The 18,945-nt window shown below is 43.3% G+C and overlaps 2 protein-coding genes across 6 annotated transcripts; both read right to left on the bottom strand.

The window, feature by feature from the left end:
* Positions 1-35: 35 nt before the first annotated feature.
* Positions 36-11,182, bottom strand: ganabb (glucosidase II alpha subunit b). Of its 5 annotated transcripts, none has more exons than XM_084550474.1 (25): positions 11,141-11,182; positions 10,232-10,333; positions 10,038-10,146; positions 9,622-9,749; positions 8,999-9,178; positions 8,768-8,833; positions 7,550-7,610; positions 7,365-7,446; positions 7,166-7,262; positions 6,871-7,051; positions 6,583-6,736; positions 6,174-6,409; positions 5,949-6,075; positions 5,746-5,825; positions 5,404-5,544; positions 4,980-5,076; positions 4,637-4,738; positions 3,509-3,752; positions 3,130-3,194; positions 2,652-2,728; positions 2,499-2,573; positions 2,264-2,377; positions 2,036-2,145; positions 1,715-1,815; positions 36-1,521 (listed from the first exon to the last, which is right to left on the bottom strand). In XM_084550474.1, exons 1-25 carry the CDS (start codon positions 11,158-11,160, stop codon positions 1,412-1,414), a joined length of 2,859 nt encoding a protein of 952 aa, XP_084406600.1. In that variant the 5' UTR covers positions 11,161-11,182; the 3' UTR covers positions 36-1,411. The 5 variants fall into 5 exon arrangements, with proteins under 5 accessions (XP_084406600.1, XP_084406596.1, XP_084406597.1 ...); XM_084550470.1 differs by lacking the exon at positions 11,141-11,182 and adding an exon at positions 10,846-10,903; XM_084550471.1 differs by lacking the exon at positions 11,141-11,182 and adding an exon at positions 10,846-10,903 and having other exon boundaries at positions 6,583-6,703.
* Positions 11,183-12,275: 1,093 nt separating this feature from the next.
* ints5 (integrator complex subunit 5) lies at positions 12,276-17,636 on the bottom strand. The gene is made up of 4 exons (XM_084550041.1): positions 17,401-17,636; positions 15,767-16,019; positions 13,651-15,627; positions 12,276-13,538 (listed from the first exon to the last, which is right to left on the bottom strand). Exons 1-4 carry the CDS (start codon positions 17,493-17,495, stop codon positions 12,831-12,833), a joined length of 3,033 nt encoding a protein of 1,010 aa, XP_084406167.1. The 5' UTR covers positions 17,496-17,636; the 3' UTR covers positions 12,276-12,830.
* Between the last annotated feature and the right edge of the window lie 1,309 nt (positions 17,637-18,945).

Below are 18,945 nucleotides of genomic sequence, written 5' to 3'. Positions count from 1 at the left end.
GAATCCAATGAAAACAAGTCGGTTTTTTTTTTTTTTTTTTTTTTTACATTTGGTCAACTTTATTTTCACTTGGTCTCATCTTTTAGAGTACATCTGACAAATTTGATTGACAGCTTTAGTCCAGTTCTTCACTTCCATTTCCACCAGTCCAAGCCAACAAAAATGCAGCAACATGTACACTTATGATCATTAAAACAATCAAGGAGACAAACTCACAGAACAAAACCCCTTAAAAAAAAAAAAAGGTCAGATGATTTGACTAGACAGGACATGAACCAGTCTCCAGAATATCATTTGAGTCTTTAAGTGCTCAGCGTACATCAGCTTTAAACTACTGAAACTTTTCCGTTCATTAAGATCCAAACAACATAATGGAAATTCTGGACTGTCCCAATACCTAGGAACACATGATAATCTATACAACTTTTAACTCTTCCTCAAGTGCATTAAAAATAATCTAGTAAACAATGTTGGGGAAATAACTTGATAAAACAAAGAAAGCACATCAACAGGATGATCCACAAACCGTCAGTGGTTCAGCCCCCTGACATGTTTCTCATTGCTAAGTCTGTTCAAAACAACAGCTGAAAATCCCCCCCTTTGGCGCAGCAGGTGAACGACCCGATCACTTCCAATTTGATGACTGTGATTCATCTCCATGCACACAAATTCAAGGACAGGATAGACAAGAATGAATTGGTTGGGAGAAGAAGATTTGTGGCATTGCAGAAATCAAGAAACACTGGATGATTTCTGGCGAGTTCATCCCAGATGTGAAATGTGGCACGAGTAAAGGAGGTCGAGCTCTTAGCTGATTTAAGTGCTTGGCTTAAGAGATGGATGGAATGAATTTTTGAGGAGTCATAAACAGACAGAGGGGATCAACAGCTGGTGGATCATATGCTTTGAATGTGAACCTTCATTTTAAATGGCTAACAACTCCCCATTAATTGTGATCTTTCTTCTCGGGCAAACCGGATGGACCTCCGAGTGGACAATTAAAAAAGAAAAAAAAAAAGTCATAACAATTGTGAACAATGATTTAAACTGTTCAGTTGTTACCTATCTGAAAGACGTGACAAACATAATTTCTATCTAGCAGTAACCCTGAACTCTTTTTGTTAAGTATTACAGTGTGACTGAACAAAGGAGGGAAATGGCAGAGAAGTTAAATGGCTCAGGTCGACTAACAGGTATTCATGGGTTTGTGTATGTGTGTATGTGTGTGTTTGAAAACTGTGTAGTTAATGTGTTCTGTGTCTTTTATTCCCCACGGTGGCCTTCCTGTCATCATGCTTTAGTTACTCTCGGGTATTAGCACCTCGTGTCTGCTCCCTCCTCTCCCCCTGTTCGGCCCAGTTCAGTAATTTTCTCCCCCTGCTCCACTTCCCCCCCCCGTCCGTCTCCGTGGTTACTGAAGCATCACGTTCCAGTCTGCCCCTGCGTTCATGCCGGGCTTGCGCAGCGTCAAAACAGACATAGAGGCGTCAAAATCGAACTCTATCTGGCTCTCTTGTCCATCTGTAAAACAGAAATAGAACTTGATTTTGACATCTTCTTTTGAATACAACACTTTGATCAGAACTTCGTTCTCAAAAGCTGAATGTTATGGAGCGTTTTCATGACTTTATAAAGCAGATTAGATGAAGTCATCTGAAGCTCATAACTGTTATGAATTCCACTGCATTTCCTAAGAGAAATACCAAGCACTCACCAGCAGTCTTAAGGGTAACCTTGCTGGGTTTACTGGCTCCCAGCATGATGATGCGTTCAATCCAGGAGCTTGTCGTAAACTGGGCGTCGGGGGCAAGGTTCCTGTGGAGCAGGCAGAGACAACAATACAGACAGCATTAGTTTATAGCTCCTATAATTTAAATCATAAAAAGGTTCCTGCACAGATCAACATAACATCCGTTGCTGCTTTTGTTGACACGTTTAACATCTTCATTGTGTGTGTTTGAAATTAAATTGTCCTTTTGAAGGTGCGTTTGTACACAAAGTGATGTTGGCAACCGAGATAATATTTGGAACTTACACAGAAGAGAGCAAATTGTTGGCAAAGGACAGCCTCCTGTGGATGAACTCCTTCTTTTCATAGTTGAAGGTGTGGCCGTCGTCTATGTAGAGCTCACCCTCTGCAGTTCTCTGCAAAAGTCAAAAGTCCAAACTGTGACAATCCCACTTGGCATGCAACATAACACAAAAAGCAGTGGATCAGAGCTACGTCTTGCAGTTGTCAGAAGAAAATGTGCAGTTAAGTTACCTGGGGATTCAGAGCCACATAAAGAGTATAGGGGTCGTTCTCCATGCAGGAGGAGGACCTACGAACTCTGAGCTTCCTGGGAATGATGGAGCCACCACGCTGGAAAACAGGGATCTGACACAAAACACAAGGCCCCGTGTTAAAATAAAAAAAATGGTGACGAAAAATATGGAGGAGGTTCAAACAGCGTGTGTTTTAACATTTTAAGATGGCACCCTCATCATTTTTGTCTTACAGAGCTCATGGTGACAGGGATGTAAAGGTTCTGGGCCCCGTTGTGCTTCTGGAAGGTGTGGACATCAAACCAGACCTGAGGACAAAAACACAGGTTAAGACAACGCAAAGACGTCAGAGATGACTGTAACACGTGTTAAAGACTTCCTCTTACCTCATCTTTACCAGGCAGGTAGGCAGTGACGCCCCGAGCTCCCTCCTCAGTAACAGGGTGAACCAGCAGATCTCGCCCTGAAGCAAAGTTAAGTAAAGTCAAGTAAAACCAGTTTTAATTTTAGTTCGTCCTCTTATACATTAGGTGATGTCAAACAGTACAGGGCCACACCCAACATGCACAATCACTACTCACAATACAAACTGTTTAGACAACTGAGAATCATTTAATTTGATTCGTAAATATGAATTGGAATTGGTTTTCTAACCAGCAACAACTATGTTTGGCCACTTGGTGGCAGCAGAAACAACTACAGATATTATAATTATTGATTATAGTTCAACCACTGTAATGTTTTCTCATCTTTTTGATGCATTGCAATTTTTTATTATAGACTCTTTGAGGACTTTTAGTAACTACAAACTTCTGTTCACATCAGGTAGAGGAAATCATTAAACTTCAGATGTTTGTGACTCACCGATCAAGAACTCATCATCCACGGCAAAAGTAGCCGGATCCTGAGGATACTCCACCCACAGTGGTCTGCAAGAAAGGCACATTTCACAATACTTCTGTCAGCATCAGACCACATATTACTTAATGGAATCTGTAGCAAATTTTAACCAAAAACACAATCCTATATAATATTATATAATTATAATGCAGATTAATGTTTTAAATCTCCATTTCTCTGCATTATGAAACAAATACACACCTCTTTCTTGTAATATGATAAAAATGAATGTCTATTTATGGCATTAATACACTGACATTCTTGCTTTGGATTACTGTTGAACTATTTTTTTTCATATTATTTGTGCCAAAGACAAAAACACTGCCTCTTTCCTTGTCCTCACCTCATGATTGGCTGTCCAGTGCGGTGTGCGTCATAGAAGAGTTGGTACCAGTAAGGCAGGAGCGTGTAGCGCTGGCGCACAACCTCACGGATCAGTTCCGTGTTTTCTGGGCCGAACAGCCAAGGCTCACGGCGGGGTGTGTCCAGGTGGGCATGGGCCCTAAAGAATGGCTGGTAAGCCCCCGTCTGGTACCAACGCACCAGCAGTTCAGAGCTTGGAGTCTTGAAGAAGCCACCGACATCGGCTATGAGACAGAGGGTGTAAACATTAGTGAAGTCTGGGCTGCACATCTAGTGTAGCCTCACACTCAGCCAGACAAAACATTCCTTCTCAGATCTTCCATTTTAATTCCAGCTTAAATTAAATTAAAACTTTAGTCTTAAATTAATTCTAAATGATACTAAATCAGTGTTATTTAATCACAAACATGAATGTGCTCCCCTGAACAGTACGTGAGACAACATGACTGTTAAATATAGCTGCAGTTAGTTCACCCAGGGAACCTGAGCTGTCACCATGGTAACCCCTCATGCACATTTCCATCACAACATTAGCCTGACACTCCTGGGAGATCTGCAGCCTACTCAAATTATTCTCAGAATAGTGATTTTAACACACAGTCCTGACGCGTTATGTGTGACTCTGTAATTATAACTCAACATGTTAATGTATTATACTGTAACGGCACTCGCTTCCCAATTCATTAGGTGCACTAGTGAAAACGAATGCATCCTAATATAACAGTCCTGCACTAAATCTGATCTTCATAGATAGATAGATAATGTTTTGGCAAGTGAGTGTATGTCACTACATATAAAAGTCAAAAGGGAATCAAAACGTATTTATAAATTCTTAAACAACGTGTAATACTTTTGAACATTTCATTCATATAGGCCACATTTCTGAAAAGGAGAAATGTATAAAGTAACGGTTCAAATAATGGGTCCTTCAGTTTCAACCCATATGACCATGTGGTTCATCAGTTGTTATACTAAATTCAGAGCTGCATTAGGGTAAAAGTAAAATAGTATTGAAACTAAAAAATATAGACACTGACCAGTCACTAAATATTTTACGCAGTTCTCTGAGAGTAGCTTAAAACTGCCAATCTAAGATGGTCATACTCACCACCACAGAAGGAGATTCCAACCAGACCCAGACTCAGACACATGGGGATAGAGATCTTCAGATGGTCCCACTCAGCTGCGTTATCACCGGTCCACACCGCACCTAGAAAAACAGAAACACACTTTAATACCCAGGATACGGCACTTAAAACCTTCACCGACACATGTGTGGCTATAATGCACAAGATAAATTAACAATAATTTGTTTAAAATAGGCCAAGTCATTACGGGCAGTCTACGATGTGTTGAGTTAATAAACGAAAGCCAGTTGTTATGTATGTGATGCTAAGCTACAGCAGCAGAGCAGCATGTAGTCTGGGAAGAAAAGGCAGTAAGGAGCTCACCGTAGCGCTGTGACCCAGCAAAGAAGGCTCTAGTCAGGACAAATGGTCGCTCAACTCCTCCTGACCTCTGGACCTGACCCTCCGCTGTGGCCATTTGCTGAAGATGATAGAGATCGAGATTTTAAAGTAGACGATGAATGCGCTACGAATGCATGAATGTACTCTACACTGTAACATCTTCTGGTTGACAAGTTTCACATTCAGTTCTCTTTAAGGAAATAGTACTATTAATAAATGCTCATTGCTCATGCAAGCATATTACCAAGACCAATACATTTAATACTATGAAAAGTATCACACTCCTACCCACTAATTTAAAAAAGCAAAGTTGTGCTACATTTTATGAATCACTCTATTCTCCAGCTCAAACTGATCTTTTTATTTTTCTAATTTAAAAGAAAGGTTCACTTAAATGGTGTCTCACCACATAGAAGCCATAGAGGTTGTGTACGTCACGGTGCTCCCACTCTCCGTGCACTGCATCCTTGTGCATGGTGACCTCAGGCCCATTGAAGACAGACGGTTCATTCATGTCATTCCACGTATACAGGTTCTCCATGGAGCCCTAGAGAGTAGAAAGATCACATGAAAGCTTGAGAACAGACGCTAACCATATTATATCTATAAAAAGATTTGACAAACCCCAAATGAAAGATCCTTTCAGATGACAAGTTAAACATGATCTTATCTTGATTCTTCAATTATTTTCCCTTCTTACAAGCTTCAATATCTCACTTGCACATGTAGCTACAGATAGGAGGCTCACCTCATACTGATCATAGGCGAACATGCTGGCCCACCAGGCCCTCATGTCTGCACGGGTGAAGTCAGGATAGCCGGCACTGCCTGCGTTCATCAAGAAGCAAGAGAAACAACAGAAAAGAAAGTGAGAGAAATATTCATTTTGCATGCAGTTTCAGATTTGATATGCATGTTCTGGTGACTGATGTGGAGCCGTCAGTCGCTTACCAGGCCAGCACCAGCCCTCGTAATCTCCTCCATCTTTATTCTTGATATAGAAACCCCGAGAGCGGATTTCATTATGGATCTTGTAGTTGCTGTCAACTTTGATATGAGGGTCCACGATGGCCACCATCTGGAAAGCGGCAGAAGATGAATACAGACTGTCAAGAGAACTGAGGCTATTAATACCGTGTGCTGCGACTGTGATGGTGGATTATTGTTTAACTGTACCTTGCGTTTCTTGTCCAAAAGTCCCTGCAGCATTTCCTTTGGTGTTGCAAACTTATGCGGATCCCAGGTGAAGTAGCGCTTTCCATCCGTGTGCTCGATGTCGAGCCAGATGAAGTCATAGGGGATGTCATGCTCGTCAAAGCCGGCGTCCACCGTCTGGACATCTTCCTGGTCGTTGTAGTTCCAGCGGCACTGGTGGTACCCGATGGAAGCCAGTGGAGGGAAGGACTGGGTGCCTGATGGACAAAAGTTGATCGTTTATACAAGTATGAAAATTCAATATGAAAAAAAATGTTCACGCTAAGAACTGGCTAATACTCAATGACTTTGAGAATAAGAGACCCGCAGCACTGCTCTTTAATTCTTATAAAAATGTGGGAAAAGAGGGGTGAGTCGTCCACCTTCCTACCTGTGAGAGAGGCGTACTGAGAGAAGACGTCTTTGGGAGTCGGTCCAAGCATAATGAAGACGTCGATGATGCCGCTTTCAGAGATCCAACGCACATCTGTCTGTGGTGTCTCACTGGAGCCCTGAACATAATCCAGCATTTTACCAAACACAGTCTGGAGAGAGACAGAATAGAAAGTGTGATTTAGAGCAGCAGACGGCCATTTTTAAATAACTATTGGCCAGAAATCAAGAATTGGAATTAAATTTCTGCAGTCTTGCTGCTTTGGAGAAAAAACTCAAAACATACCTTTCCAGCTGTGTTGGAGCTAATGTCCACCCAGGTCTCTGCAGCATTGAGCCAAAAGATGCCTGTAGTCCGCTGAGCATTGTGGGCTAACATAACAGGGACAGCCCCATACAAGGCCATAGGGTTATACAGCTCATACTGGAACACATCCAGGTTATAGAGCCGATACGGATCTCCATTACTGGAACACACACACATAACTTTATTTAAACACACGTGGAAGAGTGGAAGAAAACTCAGCCTCCCTGTCAATTGATGTGATCTATTTAGTGTGTTAAATGTTGTTGGTACTCACTCTGTTGTTTTAAGTCTGAGGGTGTCCGCGTGCTCTGGGATACCATAGACATGCTCCACCCCTGGCAATGAAAAGTCTAAACTAACAGCAGATGGACCTGAAGGGGGGAAACATCCAAAAATCAATTAGAGGAGGCAGAGTAAGAGTATGTGATATAGATTGTTATTCAGCAAATTATTATCTCTGAAAACGTAAGTACCGTTGGGTTTGCCGTCAGCGTGTGATTTAAAAGTTTCTTCCCACATCCCATCTTCTGCTTTCTCTTCCTCTTCTTTTGTTGCCTAACAGGCAAACAGAAAGAGCAGTCACGTAATGTAAACCAAAAAAATCTCAGCTACGCTTAGAAATGATAGAGAGAGGAAGGAGTATTTCACTGTGTAGTACCTCGGCCTGGTTTGAGGGATCAGCCTCCTCTTTCTTCTCAGCCTCTGGATCTGCCTGACTGCTAGGGGTACGAAGAACGGAAGGAGGAGGAAAAAGAGACATGTCACTTTGGCAAAGTTGTTCCAACTTTTGATGAGTAAAATGGAATGATAATTCAACTATGATTAAAGGAAAAGGACATACAAACGGGGAGGTTTGCGATTGCCCCCCGACTCCACACTGACAACTAACCGATGGTATACTAGGACTGAATGACTCAACTTTAATGACAAAGGGGACTGAGCAACTCCCTGCCTTGTGGCTATTTCAAGCTAGGCATTACGGGACAGGAGCTCTAGAGGCTGCGGCATGTAACACCCACAAGGCTCCTTACAGAACCATCTTTTACCCAGTGGATCCAGCATATACCAAGGTGTAATCCAGGCCAAAAAACCCTTCACACAAGCCTTGAACTGCAACTGATTTCTTTTGCGTATGACCTGCAGCGGTGCACATGCAGGAAGCAATTACCACACTTTAAAAGCTTGTTAATGCTCAAAGGAAGCGCTGTAATCTGGTGTAAAATGTCTCGAAATTGAATCAATTCTTATACAGAGAAAAGTGCAAAACTAAAAACTGAAGTATAACCACAAAGAGAGATGTTGCTGTTCGGTTTGGGGACAGGGCATCGATGCCTGGAAACTACGCCGGTGAGACTACATGTGTCTAAAGACAGAAGTACATCGCTCACATTCCGCACCCTAAATCAGCTCAGACTCGGCACCAGCATTATTTGTCGACTACTTCTGTTAGCGCTCCCTATGATCAATTTCATTCAACAGAGCTGGTCATGCAGCAACAATGTTAGGTACGTTTATCAGACGAGCTGCTGGAGTGACAATACAGGTGCATGATTTGGTTAATCAGACTTCAGTGGAGAGTGAAAATCATTGCGAGGCTTTAGCAGCCTCTGCAGTGTAAACGTCCAGTGTTTTCTGATGATCAGGACCGTATTTCACTTTGTATGATAGAAATAAAAGCCGCTTCAATCAGGGAAGCTGGACTGAATCTTTAATATTGTATTGAATGCACACACTCATCCACACGCTCGCTCTCACACACATTTATTTGAGGGTAAATACAGTACTTGTTCGATGAGAGCCCCTACATTTTATGTCACTATTGGCAGCATTAGCACAAGGAACAGGATACACACTTACAAATCTTAAGTGTCTTTACCTAGAGAATACCCTCTTGATATTATCCCACACGCTAGCCACTGTGCTAGTTACTTTATAGGAGAAACTAGGATGATAGGAAGAAGAGGACAGAACAACGTGTCAGAGACAATACTCAAAAAACAAACCATATCATGGGAACAAAAATAGAAATCATCCACAGGCTGAGGGCGTGGATCATAAGAGAGGGCTGGGCATTTGTAAAAATGTGTGTGCATGTGCGGTTTCTCACGTGTCCTTGCGCATCCTCAGGTGCTCGAAGGCCAGCAGGCCACGCGAGTTCAGCGACATCAGCACGTCGCGTCCCTCCATGATGTCCAGGCGGAAGGGCCGGGCGCTAACGATGACCCTCTGAGACTCAGGCCCCAGGGACAGCACCACCCCGTTCTCGTCCTGAGACAAGAGAGACAGGCTGAGGCAGAGAGAGAAAAGAGAGACAGATAAGGGTAAAAGGGAAGATTATGACAAGAACGGAAGAACTTAATTAGAATCATATTTATTATCATCTTTTCACTATACATCAACTTATAAATGCTGTAGTTTTCCAAATTAAACCCAGACTTCAGGTTTGTAAATTTGGAATTAGGTTCTCTGTTGGTTCTCTCCAAAATCAATGGCCAAATAAAATACATAAGATGTGCATGTCCTAGTTTGAGATATTTGTTTCTTTTTTACAACTGCAGACACCTTGCCGTCATCAGCTGATGAAAACATTTATTTAAAGGGGTCTTCTTCTTTCCCAGGTGATTCTCAGACGTTCCTCTGAGTTCCCCCCCCCGTTGCCTTTTCAGTTTGACTCAATAATATCGAAACCTATCGACACCACGCAGTCAGGCGGTCTCACGGGACACTCACGGCTCAGTGGGTGGCTCCCTGACGAGGACGTCTGGGACCTCATAGCGAGGCTTCAGCGGTTTCAGCTCGTTAATCTTCACCCTTGTTATGTTCCCCTGGAGACGGTAGAGCTCGAGCAGCAGACGCACCTGAGAACCAAAAAACAAAAAGCGAAAGGACACAAGATGAGAAGAGCGTGGCAGTAAATTGGTTCGGCCATGGACCAGAATTACATCTAGTTCGCCATATTAGGGCTTTTTAATACAATTAGGAAGGGAGACGCGGTGCTCTGATGTCAGCATTAGTTTTTAATTAGCAGAGAGGCCATTTTGTGAATGGTTTATAATCATTTATGAACACATTTGCCATTTCAGTGGACAATTTAAACAAATAAGGCGGTGGAAACCCTTCAGGCTGATTCTTTATGGGGGACGTACCTTGTTGTTGTCATTGATGAGCTGCAGGGTGAGTTTGGTGTTGGTCAGCTCCATGGTCTCCAGCAGGGCTCGATAAGGAGACTCGCCGGGCAACAACGCTCGCTGACGCCTGTTGAAAATTCAAAACCAAGGTATAAATCTGTGTGCTTCTGTTTTAAAAACGCCAACTTTAAGTGGGTCCATTTTGCACTCACTTGCAGAAGGCACTCTGGTCACAGGTCTTGAAGTTGCCCCGGTCCACAGCCCACGTCCCGCTGAGGCACACAGCCAGCCAGAGCACCAAGACAGGCGCCATCCTACAATGACATAACCGAGGAGAAAAAGATTAACTTTAGGTTCAGGCTGAGACCAGTCAACTCATTCACAGTTGGTTGAGCAATGCACAAGTGAATACCTAAAAGGGCCCCAAACTACTGTGTATATATAGGAGCTAAGCACACCAGGACTTTGATCTTTCTGCGGTGGTAAAAGAAAGTCCTCAAATGAAAGGCAGCGCCTGGAAATGTGACAGGCAGCTAAAGCATTTCCTGGCGCAACTACACATCCGCATATTAATGTTTAAAATAATAACCAGAAAACTATTTTGGACGCAGGGCCCAGAGCCTGCATTTAAATGCTTATTTCAGTGTCTCATACTCCTGTCAAACCCGGTTGATGTGAAGTGATCGGACTAATGCCGTAACCGAGTTAGCTAACACCAGCTAGCTAGCGGGTACTAGCTTAAGTGTGCTCGGAATTATGGCAGATAATACAACAGAAAACGGGCGTCAATTATTAATTTGAAGTCAATAAAGCATCGGTCTCTTACAGGCCGACTAATAGCCGATGGTTTGACAGCAGTGTCATCATGCATAACCTATTTGGATTAAGACAGGATGCTAACATTGTTAGCCGCGGCACAAGCCGTTAATTCAATTCAGGGGTATCTCGACTTTTCCAGTATGATTTTTTCCCTTGCGGCCGTTAAACTACTGAAACAGCAAATTTGCCTTCACGTTTAATAGCTGTGCATCCAAAATTATATTCTCCGCTCTCTCCCGCAGAAACGACGGTTAAATCAAAGGATAAATTGGCGATGAAACAACGGAACAGCTTTGTCTTACCTTTCAGTGAAGGCGGCCATCTTGATTATGCTGCCGCTTGACTCCGCCCCTTTCACCCCGCAACAAAGATCGTTAAAAAGTAAGAATCTCAACAACTCACTTAAATATTCATGCTCGTTTTTTTGTTTTTTTTTAATTTTATTTTAAAAAAACATATTGCGTATTAGATTATGCAGATTACACCATTAATTCCATCCAGTTTAAATCTGTGTTATCGTATTACCTGATTGGTGATACAGGGAGGACGTGTGTGTGTGAATATTGATCCTCTCAGCCACCGACACGTCATCTCCAGGCTCCAGTCAGTGAAGTGCACACATTACTCCCGGATTTGTTGCGCTGGAGTCATTTCCAACCAATGCAAGGAACGAGCGGAGCACGCACACGTGTAAAGTCAATACAATCCAGTCCAACAATATACAGTACATTAAAAAAATATCAACACACACACTTTAACCCCAGCCTCTCAGACTCAAGGGTCAGTATTAGGTATTTATATACTGTGTGCAGTGATTTATACCACTGCTTTTCATTTTTATTGCCATGGCACACATTGTTGACTAACAATTTGTTTTGCATTATTAAAATGTTCGCACCACTACAAAAAACGCAATTTCACCCTAGCTGTGTTTTTATATGGACACGTTGACATCAAGTCTCTTGAGTCTTTTGATTAATTGAAGCAGGTTCATAAAATGATGCTATTTCTTTTCCTTTAATTGTTTCATCTCATTCTTTGTGCTTCTTCTGGTCTTGAAATCATTCAGTTCGAGAGTAAAAAAAAAATATATTAATTCTTAGCTGATTCGCCCCACCAAAGCCGTAAGTTGAGACCCTTATTTATTCAGCTCTTTTCATTTTCAAAGCTAGAGTTTGTGGCGTCAGTTTGTATTGACTAGCCTTCTCTAAGGGCTGCTTCACTGAAATATAACATGCAAATTAAATAGTTAATTTTTCTAAATCTTTGGGGGGTTTTTTCAACACGAAATATAGATAAGTTCTACCTGCTAAGGCCCCACAAAATGACAAAAACTAACAATTAACAATGAACACAAAGCAAATTCGAGGTTTCAATTAGTTTGCTTCTTACATTTCTTTAAAACTTCATACACTGTCTATTTTTTATCCTGTTCAAATGCTGCTGTCTTGGCCAGGTGTCCCTTCGCCTACATACAGTTAAATAAAATAACACTCCCCTGCAGTGTGCCGCTTTGTACTAGAGTGTCACAAACGCAAAACGTTAAAAACCACTGACTGAGACTCTCAGGAACTAGATGGATATTTATTGTGTGAAATGGTTGAAACAACAGTTTTCGTGTATTTAACGAGAGATGCACGGCATGCTTGTAGCCACAGTTTTAGAAGATGAACAATGTGAAACGTATACAAAACAGTCTATAAAAGCTTTAGCTGATTTAAATCGTATTTGTAACCAAAATGACACAGTAAGACTCTATTTTGTGGAGAGCAAGTTCTGTATTAACATTATATACACGTGTGGCCTTTCTCTTTCTCACAGAACCAAGTTAGAAACTTCTCACAAAAAACAACAGTACAAAAGGTACACACACTAGTATGAAACTGAATGACAGTGACAGCCACTTTGCAGTCCACTTATGGAGCAATGTAACACACCATTCCCTCCATTTTCAAGTCTATTTATTCCTTGTCACCTGCTCCCCGCTGCTTCTCAGAGCTGAAACCTCCAGCACAGGTGTCCCAATCTATCAATATTTTTATGGAGGACACTATGAATCGGGGCCACGTATCTTGCCACGTCACCGTCCCGTGAGAAGTCCCTGCAGAACATGCCCTTCTCCGAGCTGAAGAAAAACTTCTGGGGCATGGGTCCATTGCCCCTCACGTACTCCCACACAGCCAGGAGCAGCAGCCTCACCTCAAAGGGGGTCAGGTGGGGGAAGGCTTCGTGGACGTTCGCCAGCACAGGGGGCAGGAGTTGGCCTTCTCCCATGCAGGACACCAAAAGGCAGGAGGCCTGGAGATGCCACGGGGAGTCAGTGGATGACCCTTCACGAGAAGCCTCCCAGTGTGCCAACAGAGTGGCCAGGAGGCCTCTGAGCACAGCTGAGCAGTAGCAGAGAGCCGGGCGTCCAGCCGCCACTACCTGAAGCAGAGGGAAGAGCACTGGGTGGGCCTCAAAGCAACGTCGAATGTGGATGTCTCGCTCCACTGTGGTACGGGCGTGCTCTTCTGGGGGCCAGGACAACTCCCCGTTGGCCACATCTGGACAGACGTTTTCCACGAGCGTGACTGCAACAACCTTGGCTGCCTCTGCGTTGATGGGCGGAGGCTCATCTGGGTCAGATGGTAATTGTGAGCCGTTGAGACCAGAGGAGCTGCAACACTGGACAATAACAGCCAGCAGCGTCTGGACATTCTACAGAGAGAAGCAAACGTTTTCAGTCTTTTTTTGTTGCAGCACATCAAACACATGCAATACCCTTTACACAATTTCTAATCTTTGTTCATTTTCAAGTTTTATAACTCACCTGGATGACCCCAGATGGGTCAGGTACCTTTGTGGCAGTCCGAACCTTCAATCCCTTTCCAATCACTCCAGCATGAAACACAGACCACACACTACCTGAAAAATTAACAGTGGTGCCAAACCGGCAGTTGATATCTATCAAAGAGGCTCCCAGATCAGGGGACACAGATGGGGAAGGCAGAGGGGCACCAGACATGTCTGCTATCTGCCCTCCAAACAGGTCAGCATTGCCTTTATGTAGAGATCCCTCAACCAGCTGCTGAAGCACCGCCTTTAGAGTCAGAGGAGAGTACGCTGCGAAACGAGACAGAAGCAGAACTGAGCAGTTAACAGCCTCGCCTGCCTGCCCTCCATCTCTACCCACGTTCCCCGCCTCTCCTCTCCTCCGCAGTGTCAAAAAGAAATGTGTGACAGCAGCACGGGAGAGCAGGAGCAGGTGTGCTGGGGAGGAGGTACGAGGGAGCGGGCTGCAGGACAGGAGGCGCACCGCAGCGTGAGATACAGCCGGGTCACCATGGAGAAGGAGCGGGCCAAAATCATGCAGGTGTCCTGAGACGGCTGATCCCAACTGAATGGCCATGGAGGACTGAGCCCCAGCTCCCCCTCTTCTCTCTTCATCCTGACTCTGGATGGCAGCAGCAAGGTTGAGCAGCAGCTGCCTGAGCTGCCGGGGCCCCAGCGTGTGTGTATGGATCTGGGCCACGCAGCGAGCTACAGAGGCGGGAATAAGTCCTGCCATGCAGGATGAGAGCGTGGTGTGGAGCTGCCAGGCCAGCGCCAGTTCCTCCGGGTTTCGGGCCTGGGTGAGTAGCTGGCAGAGGGTCTCTGTGGCCACACTGGGACCCCCATACACTGACAGAAGACACAGCAGCTGGTGCAGCCAGAGGTGCCGCTTCCTCTCCAGCCGCAGTGTCTCAGCACACAGCTGACCTACGTGAGACTGCAGCTCCTCTAAGAAGGGGATGACTCTCTGGGACTGAGAGGAAGATGAGTGATGGGGGTTGACTTCAACTCCATCTGAGCGATTGAAGACGAGCTTGTGGAGATGCAGGAGGAGCATCTGGAGGAGACGGTCGCAACCTTCTCTGACTCCCTCATGGGGTGAGGGTGTTGGGCCAGAGATGATGACTGAAGCTGGGGTCGCTGTGTCTGCCAGAAATCTGAGGACCCGGGCCCCTCCTGATGGGCTCTGGCTAATTAGGTGAACAGCCAGCCCTAGCATGTTATCCAGTTCCTCTCTGGGCAGGCCCTGCAGCACAGCCTGCAGCTGAAGCAGGACAGGAGGACGAAACAGCTCCACCAGCTCTGCAGACACGGCACCAAAGAGGTTTGGGGACATTGCAGCCAGCTGCAGTAGAAATGGTACAGCAGCACGACGAAGCTGAGGGGAACTTTCCCAAGATGTTGAAGATGAAGTTGGAGACAGAGGGCTTGATGGACTCAGACTCTCCTGAAACATCCTGAGCAGTTCTTTCCGGATGCTGTCTGAGTGATGTGCCGCAAGGTGTCCAAGGATTCCCACCACTGAGCCAATCTTGGGGACTCTGTTGCCCGTATCTACTCCCATTACCAGTAGTCCTTGGTCCTTAGCACCATGAGAGCAAAAGTCCTTCAGTCCGCATGCCAAGACTCGGCTGATGATGGTACCTGGGAAGGCAGACCCAATGTGAGCCACAACCCAGTCAAAATGCGGGGAATGCTGAACTGAGGTGTCCAACAAAGCATCCACACAGGCATCAGGACACCAGGCCAGCATTGCAGCCAAACACTGGGAGTAGGCCTCCATGAGGGACCGGGTGGCAGCACAAGACATCCAGAGCTGGAGCAGCTCGTTAAGGCTGGAGGAGTGGGGGGCCACCCTGCGGCCGGCATGCTTGCTGCTCAGTTGACCCAGTAAGTCCACAGCCCAGGTGGACACTAGAGGGGCCCAGGCTCTGGGGTTGAGACGGATGAACTCTGAGAGCACGCCATGAACCTCCTGTAGACAAGAGAAAAATAAACTACATTTCATAACACCTTTCCATAAAATGAATTGATTGAACATATGGTCTGTAATGGTCTTTATTAAGCGTTCAATTATTTTCAACATAGTATATTGGACTGATATGAATTCATACCTGTATGATGTCCTCAAGGTTGCAGTTCACCCCGGAGCTAGCATTCCCCTCTGTCTCCAGGTTGTGCAGAAAGGTGGACACGTGCTCATCGTACACACCCCTCAGATGCTCCAGCACCGCCCCTCGACAGGCCGGGACCGAACGCAGCAGCCTCACAGCACAGCGGGCATGTTCCCGTACACTGAGCTTCCGGCCCTGAACAGCATCAACACCAGTGATGAAGGACTTAATCTCCTGGGACAGCTCCTGAGCGCTAGAGAAAGAGAGAGGACAGGATGAAAGAGGGAAGATTAGCATTCCCAGTCTGACAGTAATGAGGAAAATGGCAACAATATGAGCTCTGTGCATTTATGTTTGTGAGGGCACAAGAGTCTGTCAGACTACCTGTGAAGATCACATCAGTACCACCATTAACAGGCTAAAATAAATGGCTAAAATACAAAAATATATTCAAATAAATTATTTCCCATCATGTAGTTGCTGCACCTCTGATAAACTTGTCAACTTGCATAAAGTTAACATATTAGTGCGAAAGCAATTAATTGATTTAAATATATATATATATATATGTAAAGAATCTTCAAACTGGTAACTGATTATTTATTTAAGTCATTTAGTGAGCAAAAATGAAAAATCATGTGCTGTTTCCAGTTTGACAAAGATAAAATTTGCTGCATTTCTGTTTTTTATTTTTTAAATAAGTAAACTTCCTACAACTGAAAGGTGTCACTTGTAGAAACTGTGTAGAAAGTTATTACACCTACGTTTAATTATTTATTAATTTGCCTTTTTTTAAATTTCATTTTTTATGTAATCACTATGTCCAAACATAAGACAGAAAAGGGTGAAAATGCCAATAACAATTTTCCAAGACAATCTCTGCAAGAAGTTTAAATGATGTTACTGCAACTGGATTTCAGATACAACTGAAGTGTAAGTAATAAAGAAATTGCAAGTTATTGTCTGAATTGTTTGATTAAATGAATGTAAGTTAAAGAAAACAAACGTATTTGTTATGTCTTTCGCTGTTTATTAACACAGCGGTTTAACCACATAGCGCACGGCTAACATGACACATCTAACATTCTATCAACCACATATATACAAGTGACAATGGTTACCCAGCATGCATTGGGGATCCCACCACGGGTTGCACAGCAACCCAAAATACACAACAGTACTGTTTATTACTTATTATTATTTAATTATCAAAAAAGCTTCAGATTAATTCTATTATCCCAAACAAAGGAGCTCTTTTGTTTGGGATAGAGCTCCCTAAATAAAAAGTAAAATAACCAACTTTTTCTCCCTTCTTCTTTACAGATATTTGCCTTGCCCCAGCTGATATAATTTAATGTGTTTTGGGATGTTACTGCCCCCCCAAAAAAATGTTAAATAACATTTTACGAGCTATCTATCTGTTATATATCTTAATAATATGTAAACCTAGTCTATGGTTAAAGGACCAACCTCCAAAAGAAGAGTTGTATGTATAGCCTACAACATAAAAACTTCTGAGTGTCTATTTTTTGAATAGTCAACTTAAATACATAGAGAAATAATCTAATAACTGACTTTCTATTCTAAGTGTAGTTGTTCTCAGCCCAGTCGCTTCCTCCCCGTCCACCACTCACCTCAGGGCAGTATGCGGTGTGAGAGAGTGTGAGCTCTGCATCGCTTTCAGCGGACTCCCGTCAAAAACCACAGACATCGCTTGGTCGTTTAACATTAACCCGTCACATCAAATCCTCCTCTCGACTAAGGAGCTTCGACGTGAGCGATTACGGAGGCTTTTTAATGATGTTCTGTGTTAAATTGCAGGACAAAATACAACGAAAGGGCGCTCCGAAGGCGGAAGTTAGGATTTCTTCGCCGTTACAAAAAGGAAACACGTCGCATGCTGTTGACGTCACTAGCGTCGCCTAGTGGCCCATGCTAGGCCCATGGCGACATAAATTTAAAATTTATTTGACATGTGTCTATTATATTTTTACAGATTTAGTGGAGCCAGGTGATTAAAGACAATAATCTTGATCTTAAAAACGATTGAATCAATCAACAAATTAAGTCTGTGAAGGTTCTCAGTCATCCAGGTCGTGATATATCCAACAAAAAGAGTCTAAAAAAGGCGACTGGACTTGTAGAGTTTTTTTGAGAAGACGTTTCACCACTCATCCGACTATCCGAGTGGTGAAACGTCTTCTCAAAAAAACTCTACAAATCCAGTTGCCTTTTTAAAATCTTTTTTAGATATCAACAAATTAAGTCTGATTATGATATTTATCCTTTAAATGATGCTTTAATGGCTTAACTCAAATATAACAAGCAAAAGTTATTAAAATATTATATAATGTCACAATCATTCTGATATATTTTATTTGTAATACTGACTTAATCTTTTCCTCTGGCTGTACTTTCCCCACTTTTCATTTCACAATCACATTTCACACTGTGTAACAAATGATGAAGCAACGGGAGCTCTGACTAGCCCCATGGTTGAAGTCATGTGTGGGGCAGTTTGCACACACTGTTTAATTTATAGTTTGTAGTTTACACACTCCTAATGGATGGCCAAAAAACATTTGTTCCCAATTAAAAGCACTTTAATGGGGAGCAAATTATTTTTATGAAATTTATTTGCCTGATTTGCTAGTATGCATGAACAGCTGAATGACATGCAGGGAATAAAGATCATGCTGCAGGCTCTAGTGTGACTGCTGATGTATTTCATCACATTGCAATTCAGTGCGATTTAAAACAATAAAAGAAGAAGAAAAGATCACTACTTCGCTGTTATCGTAAGACACTGAACATGTGCCAATGCGTAATGTGCTAATGCATTGATTTTGTAACATGACAACATGCAGTCTTGTCCAGTTCTATTTGAGTACAAAATCTTTACATATCTGCTATACTGAATCTTGAATCCATAAAAGTCTCTAGCTTTTTCCCCAAATAACCTGCATGTATGTTTTACATATATCCTAAGGACACAGTTACGATATGAAGTTCCTTTGTGTTATCCCATCTTGGTTGTGTGTAGGTTTATGTAGCTCCGTGGTTCTGGGAGAATGTGGTTTCATTTTACTTTGTACTGCATCTGCTATGGTTGAAATATGGCTGAAGGTCAAATGTCATATATGGTTGAAATGACGGTGACCATGATCTTGACCTCCTAT

Source organism: Chelon labrosus, assembly GCF_963514085.1.
Source record: "Chelon labrosus genome assembly, chromosome: 8".
NCBI classification, from domain to species: Eukaryota; Metazoa; Chordata; class Actinopteri; order Mugiliformes; family Mugilidae; genus Chelon; species Chelon labrosus.
This window is presented reverse-complemented; position numbering and strand designations above follow the sequence as displayed.